Genomic DNA, 25446 nt, shown 5'->3' on the forward strand with positions numbered 1-25446 from the left:
AATCTCATTTTCATTTGCACAACTTTGTTTTTTTGTCACCAAATACAATGTTATGAGCTATAGTTTTGATCCCCTTCTCAGTTTTTTTATTTAGATCACCAATTTTATTAATTTGCATCTCTTGCTTGGTCACACGTATTAACTTCGATTTCTACAGCATGTGCAGAAGGTGACCTTAATTCATTCAATATGGCCAATTTTTCCTCATACATTCCACTTCTTAAGTATTCATCTGTATTTAATTGAATTAACAGGAAAACTTGGATAAGTGTTATATTCAGTTAGGTTTCCTGTGACTGTAGAAATGCTAGAATATACAGCGAAATCAGCTGGCATTGGGGAACATTGATGCGATAAAGTAGAACCAACCGGCATTGCTCCATACATTGTATCTTTAAACAGAAGCGGATCAGGATTTATGATTCTCTTAGCATGATTTTTTGTCTCGCTATTCAAAAAACTTCCAAATTATAAGCTGGCTCATGTTTTGTATGGTCGAAACTGGGGAAGTGATGGTTATATCCGATATTGGGACTTTATCAACACGATTTTTACTCTGAGGAACTGACCACTCACAGGCCTTTGATGTGCATACTTTGGGTTCTGAAATAATTTTTAAGTTATCCAGGACCCATTTAGCTAACAACTTCATCAAAGCGTAAGCGTGAGAACAAGTTCCCACCTTTCCAGCTGGACATTGGTAAAAACAATGCATGATTTCAATTGATAATTTATCAATGGCAACAAAAATCCATCTATCTGCTTTCTTCAAGCTTGCGCCACACACACCTTTCAAACTAAATATATTATCATTTTTCTTTGCATGTATTGAACCAACATCAATAAAATTTTCTTCCAGGAATTGTTCACTTCAAATAAATGGTTTGTTAATTTTGAGAGAATTTTCTAATACCAGGTCATTGATCTTTTTATGTTACTGTTCGATTTCGTATATTGTTATTTTTGGCAAATTTGTGATGTCTTTTGTCCAGCTGCGTTTTTCAGATGACCTATTCCGATCATTAACACCTCTGGACATTGGATAATGATATTCCCATTATTTGTCTTCCCCGGTGCTAACAAAGTTCCAAGTTTCTCAGCTTTTTTTCTCAGCCATTTTTTATCACGAGTTGGATCTACAATGTTATTATGTGTGCTATTTTTATAGTACTGCAGCACCCTGATAAAAAAGGAAAACATTTTTGCTTACTGATGTTCAATTTCTACAAAACATACATTTAACATGCAGCAAAATTAGAATAGTCACTCAAATAGTGGTTTATTAACATGGACAAACCTAACTTGTGTCTCCTTCAAAGTGTCTATTTCTTTCACCTCTATAAATTAACCACTTCTTCAAATGTTCAGCTTTATAACAAGCTAGATTTTTAACATCGATGTGAACAGTATCATCATCAATGTCATCTTCTTGTAGTTTGATAGACGAAGGATCTAAAAAAACAAGTTTGTGCTATCTAAACCTTCATCACAATTTACACAGACTAGCTACCTAGCCACCACAATCACCACAGATTACGAAAATATATGGTACTCACCAACAAGAGAATCTTCAAAAAAGTTGTAGAAATCAGGAACTTCTATGTATAATTCCATATCTGCATTTAAAGTTAGTTGCTAGCAAAAATAGACCATTTCGGAGATTACGCGCCATTATGGATTTTCGAAGCCCGGTGGGGCAAGTTGCCATTTGAACCCTATATGCCGTAGTAGAAATATCTCTTAAAACACACAAAAAGAAACGAGTTATGTATACACTCTTAGCGTGCTTAGGTCTTCGAATGTTTTTATCTAAGTAACAGGGGATAACACCAGACAACATTTATTTAAGCGTATTGCTTTGATCTATTAATGAATTATAAATAGCAATTAAATACACGTGTAGGACGCAGGTATACTGAGTGTTTTATTATTATTTTTGACTCCTATTTAATACATTTAAAATTTAACGCTGAAGTGGATATTTAATTAACTTTAAACATATTTTTACGATCAAATTATGCCTCTTACAACGTATGATGATTTTTTAGAACTTAGTGTGAGGCAGCTGACTGACTTCTTGTCAGCTCTTACAACGTATGTGGATTTTTTAGAACTTAGTATGAGGCAGCTGACTCACTTCTTGTGGACTGAGTAATAGTTAAGTTAATCGCCAGAGCTTTTGCTGCAATGGAACTTATTATGCCAATAATTTAAACAAGCTTCACAGAGTAATTTATTTATTTATCATAAATATTTACACTTTAGTAATAATTTACTGCTATAATTGCATGTCCTGATAAAGAAACCGATAGATATACATATATATATAACAAAACATCATGTAAAATATACATTGTGCCTGAAACAAATAACATAGAAGAACAAAAAATAGAATACCACTTTAGTCTAGTAAACTAAACTCATCATTTTTCCCTTTTTGATATTTTTCAATAAGGGAAGCGTACAAAAAAATTATAGGCAATAGCGAAAGCAGGAAATAAAGACAGGTATTCTTTCTAATACCACTCTTAAAAGACTCAAAGATAGGAGTCTTTAAGTAGACGGATCAAGGGACAAACATACAGTTTAGTGTAATTATCACCGAAAAACAAAATTATAAAAACACAAAATAATAAAAATTTTGCAATTAAAATGACTAATGACTCTATACCTATAATCTGCGACTGAACCTGTTACGGCAACTCTATGGGCAGTGTATTGAAAATTTTTACACCCATTATAGAGAAGAAGCCAGGTTATTTTGCAAGCTTAAGTTTCACTTTAGGAATAGATAACATTGTAGAGTTTTGACAAGTATTTCGACAATGGATTATAACTCTCTAGATCTTCACAAATATTACAACCTAAACATTTCTTTACAAATCCAAAAACAAAGTTCAAGTCCAAATCCAGTAAGGTATTTCCAAAATCAAAAATTTCTCTCTAAAGTAAGTATAATCCAAGTTTAAAATCCAATGCCAATATCTTTATAATGCACAAAGCAGCTACACATTTTGAATATCTAAATATAAAATGAAATTACCTTTAGTCAAGCATTAATTACTAATTACAGCCTTATAGCTAGCTACAGTACAGTGTCCTAAAAGCATTTTTGGGAGACCTCTAGCTAGCTAGCTAGTTAGCTAGTTTAAAGGTTTTTAGGATATATTAAGTTGCCTTTATTGTACAAAAAGAAATTAAAAGTACAAATAATGCCTAATAAAAGTATTTTTCAAAATATATATCATAAAATTAGTATCACAAAGATAACAACAGATAACAAAAAGCAAAACTGTCCTGCCGCCAGCACGTCCGTTAGGCGGAAGACTGAATAAACGTGTCAACCACCACCATATCGCCTGTTTTGTTTTCCCAGTACCAATCGTTATTTAGCTAATCGTTTGGAATGGGTACGGAGAGTTAGAGAGAAAAAGATGATATTTCTTTGTGGAGTCCACGTCCAAGTGGCAGGGTTTTGATGCAGAACTAACCTGCAGTAATATCCGTATCCATCATTAAAACTTGGGTATGATTTTAGAGAGCCTGTCCCTCGAAGAGAACTCATTCGACAGCATCAGCCACGTCCTAAAAAACCCGAAAGGCGTACCTTGTCACCTGGCGCATCTGATCAGTTGAGGCGCAAATGACCACTGAAGAATGTAAACGTACTAAAGATGTTGCAAATTTGCGGATTCGTATTGAACGAGCAATTAATCGCATAAAAACGTTCGCATTCTCAAGAATGTGTTACCAATCACCATGCTTCAACATGCTGATCATATTGTTCGAACCTGTGCTGCTCTGTGCAATTTAAAGCCACGCCTCATACAAGCAAAATAATCTTGTTAAAGAAAAAAACGGCTTTTTTTAAAGCCACATATCTAAAAAAAACATTATTGCCAAACCCAAAATGTTTTGTGATTTAAATTTTTTTAATTTTGTTTTACCTTACTTTCCTCAACTTATGCATAACAAAATCTGTTTACTTACCTTCTTACCAGAACAGTCTCAACCAAATAATACTTTTTATAAATGTGTGGCTATAAAATAGCCTTTTTATTGTTTTTATTCCATATATACCATTTATTGTGAGAACGTGTGTTTCAGATAATGCACATAGAAGGAAGACAATTTTTTTTTAAGATCGTTCCAAAATTCAGGATCAAACTGAACTTTCTCTACCAAAAAACCATACTGAGTCCAAACGAAAAAGTTGCAAAAGTTTAAACCAGTAACTCCCATCAGCATTTGGCATTGGGTAAAACTGATGATTTTTGTTCAGAACTAACTTCCCTTCGACATATTTTAAATAGGGCAGATGAATTTTGGGATCATTTGGAGATGTCTAATTAATGGAGTATGGACATTTTATTTCTAAGCATGACTTAGGACAACACGACACGAAATAACTCTGTCTGCACTAGCACCTATGACTGTCACAATGTGCAGACTTAATTTTGCCATTACTTTTTGTCACACAAATCCAAAGGTTATGTGGAGGGTCATTTATACGCTGTGATGGTCGACAATCAGCCTTTAAAAAACAATAACTAGAGGTTGGTTCAACTTCATGGTACAATATTGGGCCAAGCCAACAATTACTAAAATAGCTATAAGCTTTTGAACTTTTGTAATCGTTCAAATCTGAACTACAAGCTCACTGGGGTTAAACATTAGGTAATTAAATATATCAGCATACAGTATGCATGGCCAAAACTTTATGCCCACATTCTCACAGAGCCATCCAGAAGGAAGATACTTTGGATCAGGAAGTACAACACCAGATTCACTGACTGTAAGCTTAGCCTGGTAATCTTTATGTAAAGCTATCTCTACCTCCTCTGCTGTTTTAATAACTGGAACATTATTTTCGCTAGCTGCAAACACCCTAGCTACTAATTCGCATTTTCTCCCGCTAACCTTCAGACCTCTCAATCTCAAATACCTCTTTAACCCGTCTACCTTCATCTTCTCTATCAATTTAAACTCCATTCTTATCTAACAACACTAACTACTCAAAACAACTTTTTTCCTTCTTCCTTCTTGTTCAACTAAGACTAATTGCGGAGAGGAGCGGAGCCCATTTCCTCATTAAATAAGCCAAATGCAAGGGACGGAGGAGAGTGTATAGGATTTCCGCACCTATGCATCAAATTTTTTTAATTTTGGTAAATTTTTGACAGGGTTGCCCAGTAGTTTAATCTGGTCATTTTTTGCGTAAACCTCTGATTGAGCGAGACAATGTGTTATTAGCACGGCGATGGAGTTTTTGTTCTTTTTTAAAGATGGCCAACTCGTCCCAGTCTTTTTGCGGAGCAAAGCGGAGTGCGCGCCAGCGCACGGAGCGTAGCGGAGCCCATTTGCTCATTAAGTAAGCCAAATATAAGGGGAAAGGAAGAACGGTGGAGAGTATATAGCATTTCTATATAAGATTTCGTCCCTATACATCAAATTTTCAAATTTCGACATGAAAATCTTAGTTACTCAAAATTTAATGTGGTCATTCTTTAAGTACAGTTTTTAGTAACTGAGACAACGTGCTTATTAAGGAGCATAGCGAAGGAGTGTTTGTTGTTTTTAAGGATGGTGCCAAGCGTAAATGGTGCTGTTTCCAGTTGAGAATAAATCTGCGTACACCTTTTAGCCACGTGATACATTACTCACTTTTACTAATATGACCTTTTCTCGGACACATACCGCATCAAACTCAAACTTTCGTAAATCTAAGCTATATCGCAACCAACGAAAGAGTTTGTTCAAGAAAACGAAGAAAAGTTATGTTTAGCCAGCTAGTATATTACTCTTTTTTTACATGTAATGAACCCTTTCTTATTCTCAGTCACAGGTAGGGCTAGTTAACATAAAACTACCGACTTAGCTAGAATGATAACAGAACTTAGATAGGACTTATAGCTAGCTAGCTTTTTAAGACTTTTTTAGCTGGAGCAAACATAGCTAGCTAGCTAGCTATACAAAGCTAAAAAAAAAAAAACTAGCTACAAAGCTAGCAAAAAATTAACTACTTAGCTGGGATAAAACAACCAATATTGCTAGCATAAAATTAGCTATTTTTGGTTGTATAAAATCAGCAACATAGCTAGCATAATAGAAAAATTCTTTTGGACAGATTTTATACTTATCCTCTAACTAGCTAGCTAGCTATTATACATATATACTACACAGTGAGTAACATAATTCTACTCTGTAGGAATGTCCCATCATACAGCTTGTTCTAGCCACAATCGTCACAAAATGTGTTGTCTCTGGCAATTTTATACCAAAAACTGGGTGTTCGATTAATTGTGACTAAACCAGACATTTCAACGCCAGGTCCCCCGTCTAGTTAGTAAAAACGTTATGTGGGCATATATAAGATACACATGTAAAGTTTTTCATATATATATATTCATGCCCTGTTGGTCTAATGGCTATGACACTCATGCAAATGAGAGATCCAGGTTCAAATCCTGGACAGGGCTAGGAAAAACATAATTATCTTGCACCTACAACAATCAGGTAAAAGTTTTGCCTTATTCGTGGACTTCTCCGATTATTTCTATATCTTGACCTTCTAATGTTGTTGTTATTGGAACTAAGTTAACTTTTAATCTCAGATTTATCAAAAAATGATAGTTTTTTTTGGCGTTATGACCGATTGTTTAAATACTTGTATTTGCACATAGTTCTGCTAACATGATTTACTGTATATATATTGACCGGACATAAGTTTGAGACCTTTGTTTGAGCTATTGAATTTGAAATATATGCACCTCATTATTTTCTGTACGTCTGGACTAATATGATACATATCTTACATATATTGAGTATATGTAATTTTGAGTTGTAGGGGGAAGATTTTCTGTTAAGGTACGCCCCTGCCTTGCCGTTCCCTTGCCTTGCCTACGTTGCTGATTCTTCTTCCTATTTCGTGGCCTGCCTTTTCCTACCCTTCCTATGCCCTTTTCGGAGGTTGCCTACTATGCCCTTGTCTGTGCCTTTTTGCCTTCCCCTGCCTTGCTGATTCCTCTTCCTGTTTCCTTGTCTGACTTTCCCGTGCCCTTTCCTTGGCGTCCTGAATGCTCTTGCCTTGGCAACCTCTCCGCAACACTTTCTATATTGATTGCGGAGAGTAGCGGAGCCCATTTCCTCATTAAATATGCCAAATAAAAGGGGCGGGGGAGAGTGTATAGGATTTCCGCACGTCACATGCAGAGTGTGGTTTCTATACGGAGTGATACTTCGTATAGCTGCTATACGGAGTTTGGTTTAGTTATACGGAGTCTGCCAACGAATGTTCTTAAAGTGGAAATATTGCAATATATGACTGTTTAAAACTATCTCCGAAAAAAAAATAAAGAATAATCGCCATATAGAACAAGTTAAAAAGACAAGCACGTCATTTTCCTACTTTTTATCCATCGTAAACACACAAGGTATATTGCAGTTATACGGAGTGTGGGAACATTAGTTTGATTGCAAAAACAAGGATTATGGCATACAGATTGTGAGATACCGAGATTATGTTATGCAAAATTCGCTATGGGGAGTATGCAGAATTGGCTATAAGAAGTATGCCATACGGAGTATTCTATACGTAGTATGCCATACGTACTGTGACATGCTTCATATACGAAGTATGCTATACGGAGTGTGACATGCTTACTATACTGAGTGTGACAGGTTTAGTATATGGAATGTGAGATGCTTAGTAAACGGAGTGTTACATGCTTAGTATACGGAGTGTGCCATGATAAGAATGTGGAGTGTGATATGTTTGGTAGGAACAGAATTCTGATATGATTCTGGTAACAGAATGGCTGGTATAAAGGTACACAATTTTAAAGTTACATAATAAAAAGTCATTGATTGTATGGTTAGTTTTATTGCATACAGAAACATACAAAACAAAGTTATAAAGCTTAGAATGAATATAATGGAAGCCACAAAAATTAACTTCATACAAAACGCAAATAGTAAACTACATCATACAGTTGGACTGCCGGTAACTCGAACACCAGTTAACTCGAACTTTTATTGGCCGGAACTGTTATCTACGGTAATTGGTACTCTGCATGTTTGTCTCATATTTTAGATTATTTTTTTTTTTATTATTATTATTAACTGTCTTTCAGGCACTTCCATATTTTACAATGGCTATTCGTCCTATTAAAATAATAATAATATTTAAATAAAGAAATAAGTTATTCTATAAAAAAAGACACTGTAAACTGTAGACAAGATTAGCAGAGTTCAAAGTGGCGAAGGATAGAAAGACATCGATATATTAGATTCTGACGGAGAATTGAGACCAGAACATATGAAAATGAAAATTATACACCAAAATATATAATAAAAAAAATATACATATATTAAATATATTTATTAATCGACGGGCTTAAGAAATAAAAACAATCGAGCAAATGAACAAAAATTGAGACTAAGTAGAGCAGAAGGAATAAATCAAAGCATAAAGTATTGCTCATGGATTGGTCTCAATCGGTCAGTAGATGTTAAGTTAGGATATTGAGAAATTGTCGTTTTAAAAAAAAAAAAAAAAAAAAAAACTAGGTATGTTGCATAATAAAAATCGCAAGACCATGGTCTAACAAATATTTTTTCAAAAAAGTACGAAATTTTTTGTGATCAGGTTCTTCCCTGATAGCTTCGGGAAGATCATTTAGAAGGCGACTTGCCTTACCAAGAAACAATTTCTCCGACACATTGATTTCATACTTAGAAATAACTTCGTCAACATTACGAGTTCCACGTCCAGCAATTCTCAACTTGAAATTTTAGACTTTTTTCTTCTTACACAAATTATTTGCTTGTTTTAGGCACGATTTTCTAAACTGGAATAGCTCAGAGTAAATTTTTGCGGAGAGAAGCGGAGCCCATTTCCTCACTAAATGAGCCGAATAAAGGCTGTATAGGATTTCCGCGTCTCGCCCTTATACATAAAATTATCAAACACTCTTCCCCACGGTTACGATTTCGCCCATTTTGGTTTTGTTTCCCAGCAATTTAATCTACTCACTTTTCAAAATGTTGTACAACCAAAACACATCGACGGTCCTTTTACCAATCAAGACAGCCCTTGAATAACGTTACTCATTCGCCATTAAACAATTCTTCTGCTATGCAAAATACCCTTAAAGCTGAAAGTGATGATAAAATGTTGTTTTCTATCCAAACTTTGTATGATTGTGAACATCCTATGATTAGTACTGTGTCTTATTCGTCTGATGTTGTGAATTCTCCATTCGATAGCACAGAAAACACAAGTAACAGTAACCATAGTTATAACAATAGTAAGCAAAATTCTGATTTCAATACTGTTGTTAAATTAGCAGGAATAAAAGTATATTTTCTAGTCGATACAGGAGCTAGCATTAACATTCTCACGTTGCGTACTTTCAATCAGTTAAACGAACGCCTTCTAAAAAAAATTAAATCTACTCAAAACAAAAACAAGCGTAGTAACGTACGGAAGTGACACTTCAAATTTGAAAGTTTTAGGACGCGTTGACCTCTTAGTAGAAACCACCTCTAAAATGATTAACGCGCCATTTTTCGTGATCGACACTTCCCATAGAAACCTATTATCAGGCCGAACAGCAGTTGATCTTGACGTTATTCAGATGAAGAACCAAGTTTTTTCTTTACAAAATCAGCGAAGCATGCAGCACTACAAAGCACCTGATAAACTAAAATCAAAAGAAAACATTCCGACACACCTCCGCAGAGTTTTAGAAAGTTATAAAGATGCCGTGTTCAGTGAGAAAATCGAAAAACTGAAGGACTATCAAGTGCATCTTCACATAGATAACAACGTACCCCCAGTAGCGCAAAAAGAAAGACGCATACCTTTTGCTTTACGAAAGCGAGTCAATGCAGAAATCGCCAAAATGGAGAAAGCAGGCATAATAGAAGATGTCACAAACGAAGCGACGCCATGGTTAAATCCGTTAGTTATTGTTCCCAAACCCGAGGGAGGAGTACGAATTTGTCTCGTATGAGAGAAGCAAACAAGGCTACTAACCGAACAAGATATCCAACCCCCACTGTAGAGGATTTAAAAATCAAGCTAAGTGGCTCAAAAGTATTTACTAAGTTAGACATGCGAAGTGCTTTTCATCAACTGGAATTATCCGAAGAGTCACGACCTATCACCGCTTTCCAATCCGAAACTCGAATAAAACGTTACACTTGCCTGATTTTTGGCGTGAATTCCGCGTCGGAAGGAATGCAAAATGTGCTTAGATCCTTAATAGCAGACATTAATGGAGTTGAAAATATTGCGGACGATTTATTTACATTCGCAAAATCTCAAGAAGAGCACGACGTTATTCTAAACAAGGTATTAAAACGTTTCGAAGAGAAAGGACTCACATTGAACCTGAAAAAATGTGTATTCTGCAAAAGCAATTTAGAATTTTTTGGGCATATCTTCTCAGAAGAAGGTATGAAACCAAGCCCAAAGAAAATTGAAACCATTACAAACATGCCTCAACCCGAAGATGTCAAGTCACTTCGAAGCTTTTTGGAACTCACCAACTGCATGCAAACATACATACTGGACTACAGTACAATAACTTATCCACTTAGACAATTGATCAAAGAGAAAGCCGAATGGAAATGGACATCCGAATGTGAACATGCCTTTGCTACTTTGAAAAGCGCTTTGAGTAGTGAATCCTGCTTAGCATATTTTGATGAAAACAAAGAGACATTTATGTTTACAGACGCTAGCCCATATGGTATATCCGCCGTATTGTTGCAGAAAAGCAAGGGTAAAGATGATGTTAAGGTTATAACTTATTCATCCAAATCCCTCACAGAAACTGAAATGAAATATGCACAAATCGAAAGAGAATGTTTAAGCATCGTTTACGGATGCGAAAAAAATCGCTTGTACTTAATCGGTAGAGAGTTCACAATATTCAACGACCATAAAGCATTAATCAATCTCTTAAATAACCCAAAATCCACGATACCTCTGCGAATCGAGCGACTAACACTTCGACTTCAAGGTTACAACTTCACAATAAAACATGTAAAGAGTGCAGAAAACATATCAGATTACGCTAGCAGACACCCTCACACCTTCAGCGACGACAAAAAAAGCAACGGTATAGAAGAATATGTAAACTTTACAGCCACATATGCGTGTCCAAAAGCGGTTAACCTAGACGATATTAAAACACAAACTTCACAAGATAAAATATGTCAACATCTAGCCAGTATTATAGAAAAGAACAACTGGCACCTACTAGACAAACCGACTAACTACCCTGATTTAAGAACTAGACGAGCTGAAGCATTACCGCAAGTTCAAACACGAACTCACTGTATCGAACAACAAAGACATTGTCTTAAAACAAAGACGCATTATCTTACCAAAATGCTACCATAACATTGCTGTTACATTAGCTCATCAAGGACACCAAGGTGTTCAGAAAACAAAAGAGTTACTCAGATCGAAAGTTTATTTTCAAGGAATAGACAATATGGTTGAAAAGAAAATTTCAAACTGCATTCCATGCCAAGCTGTTACACCAACAAGAGCAGATGCGCCTATCAGAATAATGGATATACCAGAACAAGTTTGGGAAACTTTAAACATTGATTTTCTTGGACCATTTCCCACAGGATACTACCTATTTGTCGTGATCGACCAAAGATCTAAGTTTCCAGAGGTGGAAGTTCTCAAGAGTACCAAAGCTGAAACACTGATACCTTGTTTAGATAGAATGTTCAGCACATACGGTAATCCACGCAACGTTATCTCCGATAATGGCCCACCATTCAGCTCGCAGAAAATCACATCTTACTTCAAGCAAAGGGGGATAAAACACAGACGCATCACTCCACTATGGCCACAGGCAAACGCAGAAGCAGAACGATTTATGCAACCGCTTAATAAAATAATGAGGACAGCTAAACTAGAACACAAGGATTGGAGGGAAGAAGTTCATAGTACCACCAAAGTTGCCCCTTTAGAATTGATGTTCAATAGAAAAATTAGTTACTCAATACCATCAATAGACAATAAACTAACATACGAAAACCAGCAACAAATAGCCACTGACAATGACAAAGCGGCCAAAATAAAGAACAAACAGTACACAGATGAACGTCGACATACGAAAGAACCATCGTTATGTGAAGGAGACCGTGTCATTGTCAAGCAACTGAAATACAATAAGCTTTCCACTCCTTACAGCATACAACCCTACAGAGTTACGAAAATAAATGACACAATGGTTACCGCTTAATTGGAAATTGACTCATCCAACATCACAAGAAATATTTCTCGTTTTAAAAGTATCCCGACAACTGCACCAACTCCTCTCATTATAAAGGAGGAGGAAGACATAGAGCAACAACTTCCAGTATCGCAACCCGCAAACAAACCTCCATTCAGAAACTATACACCGCCCAACCAAAATCGCAAAATTTACCCCACCAGATCAAGAAGACCAGTTCATCAGTGGAGGAAATACTGAACACTATCCGTGTGTAAATATTAGAACCATATAAGACATTATATGTTAAAGAAAGTTAGTTCAGCAGTCAAAACCCCTGACATTTTATATGAACGTTGCCTGCTGTTGTTTTGTTACATTTAGATACGGACTACGTGCATATCGTCTAGCGAAGGGGAAGATGTAATGTCGTAAAGACATCGACGATGGAGAGGACTTGGGCAGAAGAAGAGGGACGATTTTGATGACACGAGAGTTACGATAGGGAATAGAGAGAAAGAGATAAACAGAGATATATTGTAAACACGTGTTCTTATTTAACCTACTTTCCCGATATTAAAACGGTTAACCCTTGTTTTACGAAGGGTTAACCGTTATAAAATTTTGTTTTAAATATTGAATTGAAAATAGATTCAACATTCTTGTGTGAAACGAAAGTGTCTAAATTAAGCTATTCAAAAAAAATAAATTTCAAAATACTACCAATTATTTAAGACTGCTAAAACACGGTTCCAAAAGGTCTGGGTTGCCACTGACGCTTGTCTGTTTGTGCGTCTGTTTGTCCTTCTGTTACGGTAACACGAAATACGATATATAAAGGACGGTCACCCAGTCTCTTTCATGATACACATATTTTGTCTCTGCGAGAAAAAACGCCGTGGTACAGAAACAAAAACGTACATTTTTCTTGTACAAAGAAATTCGGACTTCAAATTTTCGGACCTTAAATTTTCTAGCGTTTTTTCAGCCGAATTTCGGACTTTTGCTTAACTTTTGTAAAGCTCCAAATTACTGAGAGAGACACCAAAATTCTTAAAATTTCGAAGCAACCGAGGAAAACTATGAATTTTGTATAGATAATAAACCTTAAAATAAATTCCATTGAAAAAGTAAAGTGTTTTTGAAAAGTTTGCCGCAAACAGTGGCTTGAAAAATTCGGACAGAAAGAATTTTGGACGTTATTAAATTCGGACTTTTCGAATGTTTGAAAATAAAAATGTCCGAATTTTTTTGTATTTAATGTAGCCGTCGTCTGTTAGTGCGTGGAAACACAAAATGCGATATATAAAGGACGGCCGATCCCGTGGATTTTTCCATGGGGAACAACTGTATTATGTCTGTGTTATGTCATACAATGCCGTATAAAAGAACGGGCGAACCCATGTTTTTTCTACGCGCTACCGGAACTGCTGCATTCTTACTGCCAGGGTTAAAAAACACAATCTCCTGGCCTACAACTTGAGCTGTCTAAAACCACTTCTTTTGTGACTTGCCTAAAGTGTAACTACAATCTTCCACAAAAATATGGTTCTCACTCCCCTTTTTGTGGCATTTAAGGTGGTCCTATACCTGAAATGGTAAAATCCGATTAACTGCATTGTGTGCTTTTATTTTTTGACTGAATGTACCATTACATGTATAAAATACAATAAAAAAAGCATAAATTGTGTTTTATTTTCTAAAAAATATATTACACTCGAAACACCTTAAATGCTGTGTGCGCTTCACTCGATTTACCATATACTGCATACCTGCACTAAAGCGCTTCATCTGACTGTTTGGCACGGTTTATAATTTGTATTAATTTTTTCATCAAGCGTTTTATGCCAGGTTACTTGTGTCTTAACCCAGGATTTCTCTGTGGTGTAAATTCCAAGTGTATATAATTTTCAACTGTAAAGTTTTGTATATATATTTATGCCCTGCTGGTCTAATGGTTATGACACTCATGAAAAAACCTTGCCTACCTGAATGCCTTGCCTACCCCTGCCTTGCTGATTCCTCTTCCTGTTTCCTTGCCTGCCTTTGCCGTGCCATTTCCTTGCCGTGCTTAATGCCTTTGCCTTGCCTGTGCTTCCCATGCCTTACCTACCCCTGCCTTGCTGATTCCTCTTATGTGTCCTTGCTAACCTTCCTATCTATGCCTTTTGTGGAGCCTGCCTACCTTTCCTATGCCTTTTCTGGTGCATGCCTAACTATGCCCTTGCCTCTGCCTCCCATGCCTTGCCTACCCCTGCCTTGCTGATTCCTCTTCCTGTTTCCTTGTCTGCCTTTGCCCTTTCCTTGCCGTGCTCAATGCCTTTGCCTTGGCAACCTCTTCGCAACACTTTCTATATTGTTAGAAACCAAGTAAAGCCAGTGAGTGTGTTGTAGCTCTATGAAGTACAGTGTAATGCAAAAAAATAAAGAATTGCGGAGCAAAGCGGAGCCCATTTTCTCATTAAATAAGCCAAATACAAGGGACGGAGGAGAGTGTATAGGATTTCCGCACCTATACATCATTTTTTTGCGGAGCGGAGTGAAGGGGAGCGCCAGCGAGCCGAGCGCAGCGAAGCTATTTTCCTCGTTCCCATAAATATATTAGAGCGTATCGAATTTCCGCGTTTTCTCCTAGTACATCAAATTTCAAAACGTCCGACTTTTGACCCACTTACCCAAATATTTTTTATGGTCATTTCTTCCGTGAAAATCTGGTTCGTCGAGACCATGCCGTTTCCAGTTGAGATCAGGTCGGCATACGGCTTTAGCCACGGTCACTCTTACTAATATCACGTGACATTGTCTCACATACATAGCGCTTGAAATGAAAATTGCGTTGATGGCCATATTGGCTTGTTGGACGTAATGGACGGAAGGGCATTTTCAAGAAAACGAAGAAAGGGTATGTTAGCTAGTATATCACTATTTTTTACATGTAATGAGCCCTTTTCTAGCCTCACTCACACCTAAAGCTAGCTAGTATAAAACTGCCGACTTAGCTGGGATAATATTAAAACTTAGATAGCATATATAGCTAGCTATAGCTAGCTAACTACTTTAAGAATAGTTAGCTAGCTCGAGCTTACACCAGTGCGGCTCAAGTTACAGAAACGGAAATTATTTCAATAAATATGTATCGGGGAAACTTTAAATGTAATAACAAATAGTAATAACAAATGTATATACATTTGTTATTACTGAGGCGTTTTAAATTCTGACAAGCGGTTCTCATGCAATCATCAACGCCTACTGAAAATCTTCAGATATATATATATATAATTCATTTTTTGGGTTCAATCAAAACAAATTTTAGAAAAATGAAAAAATTTCCTGTTCGGGAAATCTCATAATTTTTTAAACCAGAAAATAATTTCACAATAAAGAAATATTTTCCGTTTTTGTAACTTGACCCGAACACCATTCTTGTTCCGTTTAACCTTCTTAGCATTTTCGATACATCAGCTTCTAAAGAAAATATGTCCCTGGTGCAAGTAATATTGCGTCCGGAACACACTACGGTATATACTGCTGATGCGGAAACCCCAGGAAATGTTTCATCAAGGCGAAGATGAAACAGTTTGATCGATTACCATGGAGCACGTGGGAACTTTGTTTTTTATACGATTCGTTATACAATTCAACCGAAAGGGGCATCTAAAATTTTTCGCTTGCGAACCTAGGGGACTCAGTCCCACGCTCCGCAACACTTTCTATACTAGTTGCGGAGAGAAGCGGAGGGCGCGTCAGCGCCCGGAGAGAAGCGGAGCCCATTTCCTCATTAAATAAGCCAAATATAAAAGAAAAAAGAAGTACGGTGGAGAGTATATAGGATTTCTATACGATTTCCGCGCCTCGTCCCCCTATACATCAAAAATATCCATAATTCGGCCGTTTTTGAGTCAGTTTCCCAGCGATTTAATATGGTCATTCTTAATTACATTTTTTAGTAAGCGAGACAATATGTTTTTAGCACGGCGATGGAGTTTTTGTTGTTTTTTAACCAAGCGTAAATAGTGCTGTTTCCAGTTGAGATTAAGTTTGCCTACAATTTTTAGCCACGTGATACACATATTAATTTCACTAATATCACATGACTTTTTTCTCGGACACATAGCGCCTCAAACTCAAACTTTCGTTAATCTAAGCTATATCGCAACTGACGGAAGGGCTTGTTCAAGAAAACGAAGAAAGGGTATTTTTAGCTAGCTAGTATATCACTATTCCTTTACATGTAATGAACTTTTTCTTATTCTCACTCACACTTAAGGCTAGCTAGCATAAAACTACTGACTGAGCTGGCTGGCATAAAATAGAGCAATAGAACAAACATATAACATATACAGCTAGCATAAAACTGGCTACAGAGCTAGCATAATTTTAACTACTTAGCTGGCATAAAATTAGCTAATTAGGCTAGCATAAAATTATCTACATAGCTAGCATAGAAAAATTCTTTTGGACAGATTTTCAATGAGATAGGCCACCTAGCTTATACTTATGACACAGTATATAAGTGATATAATTCTACTCTGATTAGGAATGTCCCATTACATAGCTTGTTCTAGCGACAATCCACAATCGTCCAATTTTAGACCAAAGTTCAAGGGCAAAAAATGTTTAGCGAAATCAGCAAAAGTACATACCTAAATATAATTCTACAGATACTTCCCTTCCCACTTACGAGGTCAAGTTGAGAACTTTATAACATTGAATGTTATAGAGGGGGTGAGAGCCATATTTTTTGTGAATGATTGTAGCTATAATGTAGGAACATCACAAAAGAAGCGGTGTAGTAGACATTGCCACGTTATAGATCAGGAAATTAACTTTTTTAACCCTGCCGGTGAGCATACACCAGTGTGGATTAAGTGACAAATGGAAATTATTTCTATATTGACATCTATATTTATTATTAAGCCATTTTAAATTCTGAGAAGTGGTTCTTGTGCAATCTTCAACATGTATTGAAAATCTTTAAATATCTATATATATATATCGCATTCATTTTTTGACAGAAATTATTTCTATATCAAATAACCTTTTTTTACATCGTCTCGGGACTTCTGTGCCGAAAAACAGTCGTTGGGAGCATTTATCAGCTCCCAAAACTACAGGTCCTGGAAGGCGTCAGGTGGTGTTCGCGTTTACACCCAGGAGGACGACCGGAGGGGAAGGATGAACATGAAGAGGAGAGGAGGCAGCTATAGCGGAGGGAGGGGAGGAAAGTGGTTTTAGGGTTTTTTTTTGTTTTAAGTTTATTTTTTGTTAATTTGTTCCAACTTATTTTAGTTTATCAAGTTATGTGTATATATATATGAGAAAATTTAGTCTTTTTGTTGACGATGCAGCACTATAATTCTGTTCATTAACAATTGCGTCAAGATAGCTTTAGAGGGAGAAGTATTAAAGACTTTATACTTTAGTATTGTTCTTATTTTGTGGTAAAGTTTAGATCGGCGTTGTTCTTTAGTTTTCGAAGGTGATTGTTTAGTTTTTATTCTATCATCGACCACTTTTTGCAATTATTTATAAACTACAGACTGCGTACTTATTACTTTACATTTTCAAATATAAGCCTTGTTCTTTAGTTAAAATGTGAACATTTTGTTTGTTAATAATATATATATATAACGTATTTACTTGAAAAAGCAACACCCCTTCCCCGAATTATCTTCCTTTTTGGCGTAAATATTTAAAAAATGCCTTAAATAAGCGCCTCTATTTTCTCAGGAGGTGTTAATTTCACACCAACTATTTAAAGCAGCGCTTTTTTAAAATAAAATTTGTTAACATAATACACGCTTTTTTTATAAGAATAGTGTTTTTTTTGTTGAGGGTGAAGTATTCTTATGATTTAGCAAAATATGGGGGTGAAGTATTCTTAATGTAGTCTTATTTTTCAGAGTAAAGTTTTTGTCACATGTATGAACAAGAATAACTATTTCGCGACAGCTGAATATGTTTCTTTTTCTAAGCAAACTCACCCTGGAAATATTCTTAAGATATTCTTACAATTTAGGCAATTTTCACCCTGATATTCTTATAGAAGTTATTTTTATAAAAAAAAGCGTGCAGTTTAGCCATCTTTCTTTGACACATACAATTTTTGTTAGATTTATTACTTTTATTGTTTAGTTTAGAGAGAAGATAGAGCTATATTGTGGTGTCCTTGATTTTATTTAATAAGTGCCTTATTTTAGAATATAAAATTAGCACCCCCCTTTGAGAACTTAATATTAAATAAGAGCCGCAGGTACTCAAGTACGGTACAGTTGAATTTTAAAAATTTTGTTTATAAAAGAATATAAACCATAAAATGTTGATATTTCTTTTTGAGAAGTTCCTTCTTTGTTTCACGTTTATAGGTGTCATTCATTTATATCAAAATCATAGTCCAAGCGGCAAAAATAATTTTTATGGTTAAAAAAGGAAAATTTAAGAAACTCCAATTATTTGAGCCTGAATCTGTTCTCATTTTGTTTTTATTTTTTGGAAAAATTTGAGTGCTTGTATGAAATTGTTCTTATAAAAATGCGTATATTTTTTTCGATATGCCGTTTTTACTTCCTAAAACAGTGAATAATTTTATGCCCCGTTGGTCTAATGGCTACGACACTCATGCAAATGAGAGATCCGGGTTCGAATCCTGGACGGGGCTAGGAAACACAATTATGCATCTAACAACGGCCAGGTAATCCGTCGGTATACCTTATGGAGGGAAAAAACGAGTAAATTCGAGGTTTGGTGGGTTTCCCCCGACCAACATTTCCCCCCTGTTTTTTTCCCTGATAAGATACAAAGTCAGGGAGCCAGGGGTCAAAATTGGACAATCAAGGGCGGCAATTGACTTTGCTTTTATTCAAATACCCCAAATTTAACAAAATTAAATGTTGCCCATCGAACTTTTACTTGTAGATTAATTTGTATTTAATTTGAAATTCCCGGACTATAGTGTACAGTTTTAGGCACGTGATCCATGGGTCATTTGTACTAATATCAAGCGCCTTAAACTCAAACTTTCGTTTATCTAAGCTATATCGCAGCTGACAGAGGAAGGGCTTGTTCAAGAAAACGAAGAAAGGGTATGTTTAGCTCGTTAGTATATCACTATTTTTTGCATGTAGCTATTGAACCCATTCTTATTCTCACTCACACCTAAAGCTAGCTAGCTTAAAACTGCCGATTTAGATAGAATAATAATAAAACTTAGTTAGCATTTAGCTAGCTAGCTACACTGTTAGAGTTAGCTAGCATAAAAACAAACAAACAATGCAATATAGCTAGCATCAAACTAGCTACAAGGCTAGCATAAAATTAACTACTTAGCTGGGATAAAACAACCCATGTAGCTAGCAATAAGTTGCTATTTTTTGCTGGTATAAAATCAGCAACATACCTAGCATAATAGAAAAATTTTTTTGGACAGATTTTCTACTTATCCTCTAGCTAGCTATTATACATATATACTACACAGTGAGTGAGATAATTCTACTCTGTAGGAATGTCCCATCATACAGCTTGTTCTAGCTACAATCGTCACAAAATGTGTTGTCTCTGGCAATTTTATACCAAACCCTAGGAACAAAAAAGTTTAGCAAAGTCAGCAAAAGAACATAGCCAGTTAGATACTTTGCAGATAGTACGTTCTGTTCGCACTCGTGATCAATGTTTATATACAGGTATGTCACGTGTAATTGTTTTCGTTGCTTAGCCACAAAAGGACAGTTCTTAACATTAAGGGGGAATAGAGTAGCTAGCTATATAGTGTACACACATCAGGAAATAAACTTTTTTAACCCTGCCGCTGAGCATACACCAGTGCGGCTGAAGTTACAGAAGCGAAAATTATTTCAAGTGTATTCATTATTTCTTACCTAATTTCACTATATGTGTACAAATAATGTCCCAATAATTTATGTTTTTGTAACTTGACCTGATCCTTACACATGTGGCTCTAATGACGTTTTTGTTCAGTCTGGAATAAGAGGTTTTCATCCTACTGTCATGAAAACTTGTTTGCAAAATAAACATATACTGCTGTTTGATTTTTAGCTGGACAGGGTAACAACGGGCTGTTTCCGTTGTTTTTTGAAACCGAAGTTGCATGGCACAATATGTAAATTGTGTTTATATTCAAGCTAAAGTTGAAGGAAATATATTTTGTGAATCTGAAAAATATAATTACACCCGAAACTCCTTAAATGTCATGTGTTTCACTCGATTTACGATAAGGCGCTCCACCTGAATGTGTAGTACAGTTTACAATTTGCATTAACTGTTCCACCAAGCGTTTTTCGCCAGGTAACACAGTTACTTGTGACTTAACCAGCATTTTTCAAAATATTAATTAACTAGGCTGTGTGCTGTAAATTCCTAAGCGTATATAATATTCACCTGTAAAGTTTTAAAAAAATATATATTTATGCCCTGCTAGTCTAATGGCTTTGACACTCATGCAAATGAGAGATCCAGGTTCAAATCCTGGACAGGGCTAGGTAAAAAACATAATTATCTTGCACCTACAACAACCAGGTTTTCATATAATAGGTAGTCTTTCAGTCGTAGAGGGGGGAGTTGCATACATTTATCAATTTCATTTATAGAACCTAAAAGTGCTTTGTTTTTTGTAATAGATCTATCACTTTATGGTAAAAAGTTTTGTGTTGATATACCTGGTAGGCACAAGAAACCAAAAAAGGCGTTTCTTAATAATTTTTTTTGCATTTCTCGTGGACTTCTCTGATTATTTCTATATCTTGACTTTTTAATGTTGTTGTCATTGGAACCAAGTTAATCTCAGATTTATCAAAAAATGATATGTCGTTATGACCGATTGTTTAAATACTTGTAATGGCACATAATTCTGCTAACATGATTCACTGTATATTGACCTGAGATAAATTTGAGACTTTTTTTTGAGATATTGAATTTGAAATATTTGCACCTCAATATTTTCTCTACTCCTGGACTAATATGATACTTAACTTAGATATATTGAGTATACACAATCTTTGACTTGTAAGGTGGAGATTTTCATTAAAGTCATACACCGTTCCATTGCCTTGCCAGCACTGACCGTGCCTTTCTTTGCCTACCCTTCCTATGCCTTTTCTGGTGCCTGCCTACTATGTCCTTGCCTGTGCCTCCCATGCCTTGCCTACCCCTGCCGTCTTGATTCCTCTTCCTGTTTCCTTGCTTGCCTTTGCCCTTTCCTTAGCGTGCTTAATGCCTTTCCCTTGGCAACCTCTCCGCAACACTTTCTATATTGATTGCAGTCAAAGCGGAGCCCATTTCCTCATTAAAAAAGGCAAATAAAGGCTGTATAGGATTTCCGCGTCTCGCCCCTATACATCAAAATATCAAGCACTCTTCCCCACAGTTTCGATTTCGTCCATTTTGGTTTTGTTTCCCAGCAATTTAATCTGGTCGTTTTTCCGTAAATCTCTGATTAAGCGAGACAACATAAATTTAAAACAACAATGGGGGAGTTTTTGTTGTTATTTAAACATGGCGACAATGTGAGAAGGGAAGATGCTTTATCCAAAATGCGATTCCGTGGTTTTAAAATTAAATTATTTTTAGAATTATGTCATTCAAATATGACATATGTTGCGTAATACCAAAATGCATTGGGTGCGCATTTAGCAGGAGTTTGCGGAAAAAGCCTGGAGGCACATGTACGTGTTTTGAGATTTTGTATACCGTTGAAGTTTTCAACTAAAATAAACCTTTCGAACTGTAATCATCGTTCAGTAATGGAAATAAATAAAACGAATATTGAAAATCTAGTTGGTAAGTTGTCAAAGTTTTTTTTATTATTCTTGGATATTTTAAAGAAAAAATAAAAGCTAGAAATAAATCAAAATCGAAAATTTTTTTCCACCGGATACTTTCACGAAGGAAATGGTTTTGTAAGAAATGTAGATAAATTTCTTCCAAAAAAACACATCTTCATTTAACATTTCTTTCCTGTTTTACCCAAATATCTACTTCCGCAATATAATCTAAGTAAATCGGGGATCTGGGTAATAAGTGCGACTAAAGGAAGCCATATTTAATGCCGAAGTATTTCAAATAAGAGTTAATTTTAAACCACGGAATGGCATTTTGGATAAAGCATCTTCCTGTGAGAAGGACCACGAGAATTTTACTGGAGAAAGACCACGAGAATTTTACTTTTTTTATCTATCGATCTCAAGTAGTAATATCCTTATTTAATTCTCATTAGTATGGTGGCCCATGGCTGCCATGCAAAAAAAATAAACAAATATCAAAACAATTTCATTTCAATTTCAAATCGAACTCATCTTAATTTCAAATCAAAATTGAAATCAAATCAAAATAAATTTACTTCGTTTAAATTCGATTTAAAAGTAAAAGTTACATTAATTTCAATCGAATTTGTTTTTAACATTGGCCCATCGCTGCCACGCGAAAATGAAATCAAATTATATTTCGTTTCGGTACACGTTATATTTGATAAACAAAGATGGCGGCTTCTCCAGCGTGGGAAAATGATATCAATCTTGAAGAAGCATTGAAGAAACTTGTCAGGCAAAATTTACCTCGGCGTGATATATTGAACTACATTATAATTAATAAATATACATTAATTAATATACATTATAATTGGAGCATAAGAACAATTGATAGAAGATTGCGCCACTTCAACATATACTATTCGGATACAACGGTAACTGTTGAAAAGGTGCAAGAAGTTGTCAAAGATGAGTTAGAAGGGCCTGGAAGACTTTTAGGATATCGAGCCATGCAACAAAAGGTTCGACAAAAACACCTCTTGAATGTACCAAGAGCACTGGTGTATGACGTGATGTATGATCTTTCACCAGAGGACCTTGCAAATAGGCGACCAGGTCATAAAGAAAAAAAGGAGAAGAGTAATTTTGTTACAAAAGGCATAAATTGGGTATGGTCATTAGATGGTCATGATAAACTGATGGGGTATCAGAATTGGACATTCCCATTGGCAGTGTATGGGTGCAGTGATACAGCTAGCCGTAAACTTCTTTGGTTGCGTGTATGGGATTCAAATTCCAAACCAGAATTGATCGGTAAATGGTATTTAGAGCACTTATGTAAAACAAACATCATCCCTGCATATATTCGCATCGACAAGGGAACAGAAACTGGCGTTATGGCCACAATGCAATCACACTTGAGAAGAAATTGCGAAGACCTTGACGATCCCACTGAATCAGTGTGCTATGGACCATCAACTTCAAATCAAGTAAGTGTCATTTCTGATAGTCCAATATTGCCTAATTTCTTTTTCAAATACCTAATCGGCATTCTTGTTTTTAGATTGAACGTTGGTGGAAAGAGCTCCACGAGAGACTTGAGAAATATTTCAAGGATGGATTACAATGGCTGACAGAAGAAAGACATTATGACCCACATAATGAAGCAGATAGGTAATGTAGAATAAAATGTATTCAGAAGAAAATATAACAGCATCATAAAAATTCTTCTAAAAATAGTAAACAAATAAAAAACAATCACTATACTCTTTCAGGAATATTATGAAGTACGTTATGATACCACTTATCCAGAGAGAATTGGACGAATTTCGAGAAATCGTGTGGAACACTCATCGCATAAGGAAACAAAAAAATACCATTTTGCCTGATGGTATACCAAACCACATATACGATTTTCCACAAGAATATGACTTATTGGAATGTGGTATGCTTTTATTTTTTGATGATTGATTTTTTAAATACCTTAAAAGTACATATTCCGGCTTTTCTATAACGTATAAATAGGGTATATAATATTTTACCCTATATATTGTGTTTTATCTATGTCAATAAATATTATATTATATATAAATTATATACACACGAAAATTAGTATGCCTAAGGTAATCAAAATGTAACAAAAATCTTTATATACATCCAGGTTTTCCTGTGAACGACAAAGAGCTGGAAGATGTAGCAGACTTATCAAATGTACTGAGTGAAACAACTGAAGATTACATTGATGAAGCATTCAGAAATAAATGTCAAAACATACTGCCAGATCCTGCAAAAATCTCCGCAACCAAATATGTAGAGTCTTATTTACTGTTGAAAAGTAACATTACATAACTTTATCAATGTTGTGAAGAAATTTTTGCTATGTGACAAAAATTGTTACATGCGTGCTGAGCGAAAAAGTTTTCCTTTGCAAGCGTAGATAAGTTCCCCATGCAAAACAAAAGTTCGTCGTTTTCATCATAGCTACTTTTCATAGTAGCAATTTCAGGATCATATAATGTTAACCCCGAACCTTGTATGTCCACCAGCATAAGTGTTTCCTTGGATTTCACATAAGAAAAATGAGTTAAACACTCTGCCATTTCTTGGTTAAACAAAATATTTCCAGGCGATATACTTCCATCATTATTTATATATTTACTGAACTCCCCATCTACGTATCCTTCTATTGTCACAATTTCTGATTCGACACCAAGTCTTCCGAATGATGCTGTATTGTATAACATCTTGGGCCCAATATAACCACCTTCAAAGAGTGCTTCACTGAGTTGCAAGGCAAAATTTGCAGCTAAAGCATGCATTTGGACAGCTTTTCGTGCATGACATTCAGGACTTTCCTTTATAGATAGGAATGAAACCATTTGCTTATTTATTAGTATGCAATGTTGAATCTGAAAACAAACAATAAACAATAAATACAACAGTTCAATGTTCATTACTCTCTATCTCCCCCCAGTCATTAGGAGATGTGCAGTATATAATGACGATTAAATGTATTAGTTCATAACATAGTCCTCGAAACGACATGGTTGCCGACGTTCTCTTGTAGATCGACGAACCGGGGACGGATAAGGCGGTGACGAGGAGGCGGTCGGTACATCCAAACGGTTGTCAGCAGCTGGCTGGTCAGGACCAAAGTATGTGTCACTATCATGCGATGCTTGTGGAGGCGGAGTGTTGTCGGTCGGATTTGAGAGGGGTGGTGTAGATCCCTGTGGCAAGTCTTGAGTGGAGCGGCTGTCATCGATGGGTTGTTCCACAGCTTTAGAGGTGATTGGCGGCCTAGAGGCTGGTGGGATTGATCGCCAGGCGTTCATAAGCTGGTCCAATGGTAAGTTTGGCCGAACAGGTGTGAATTTCCGAAGGAATTTACGGTTACGTAGTGTCACCCGTCTTGATCCATCAATTCGAACCACATATTGGTC

General features: G+C 35.9%; 2 protein-coding genes across 2 annotated transcripts; both read left to right on the forward strand.

The window, feature by feature from the left end:
• The first annotated feature begins 11507 nt into the window (after positions 1 to 11507).
• LOC130621280 (uncharacterized protein K02A2.6-like) lies at positions 11508 to 13331 on the forward strand. Its single transcript, XM_057436583.1, has 4 exons — positions 11508 to 12263; positions 12630 to 12668; positions 13086 to 13162; positions 13268 to 13331. Exons 1-4 carry the CDS (start codon positions 11508 to 11510, stop codon positions 13329 to 13331), a joined length of 936 nt encoding a protein of 311 aa, XP_057292566.1.
• Positions 13332 to 22533: 9202 nt separating this feature from the next.
• On the forward strand, positions 22534 to 24361 carry LOC130622021 (uncharacterized). Its single transcript, XM_057437414.1, has 4 exons — positions 22534 to 23493; positions 23568 to 23677; positions 23779 to 23948; positions 24165 to 24361. Exons 1-4 carry the CDS (start codon positions 22735 to 22737, stop codon positions 24350 to 24352), a joined length of 1227 nt encoding a protein of 408 aa, XP_057293397.1. The 5' UTR covers positions 22534 to 22734; the 3' UTR covers positions 24353 to 24361.
• Positions 24362 to 25446: the final 1085 nt, after the last annotated feature.

Source organism: Hydractinia symbiolongicarpus, chromosome 12 (assembly GCF_029227915.1).
Source record: "Hydractinia symbiolongicarpus strain clone_291-10 chromosome 12, HSymV2.1, whole genome shotgun sequence".
Lineage (NCBI taxonomy): Eukaryota > Metazoa > Cnidaria > Hydrozoa > Anthoathecata > Hydractiniidae > Hydractinia > Hydractinia symbiolongicarpus.

Coding starts and splice junctions, on each gene's coding strand:
- LOC130621280 (XM_057436583.1), top strand. CDS start 11,508: ATGGTTGAAAAGAAAATTTCAAACTGCATTCCATGCCAAGCTGTTACA. Junction 12,264..12,629: donor CGAAAATAAATGACACAATG/GTTACCGCTTAA, acceptor TGTTACATTTAG/ATACGGACTACGTGCATATC. Junction 13,163..13,267: donor CGTGGTACAGAAACAAAAAC/GTACATTTTTCT, acceptor ACTTTTGTAAAG/CTCCAAATTACTGAGAGAGA.
- LOC130622021 (XM_057437414.1), top strand. CDS start 22,735: ATGGCGGCTTCTCCAGCGTGGGAAAATGATATCAATCTTGAAGAAGCA. Junction 23,678..23,778: donor CCACATAATGAAGCAGATAG/GTAATGTAGAAT, acceptor ATACTCTTTCAG/GAATATTATGAAGTACGTTA. Junction 23,949..24,164: donor ATATGACTTATTGGAATGTG/GTATGCTTTTAT, acceptor ATATACATCCAG/GTTTTCCTGTGAACGACAAA.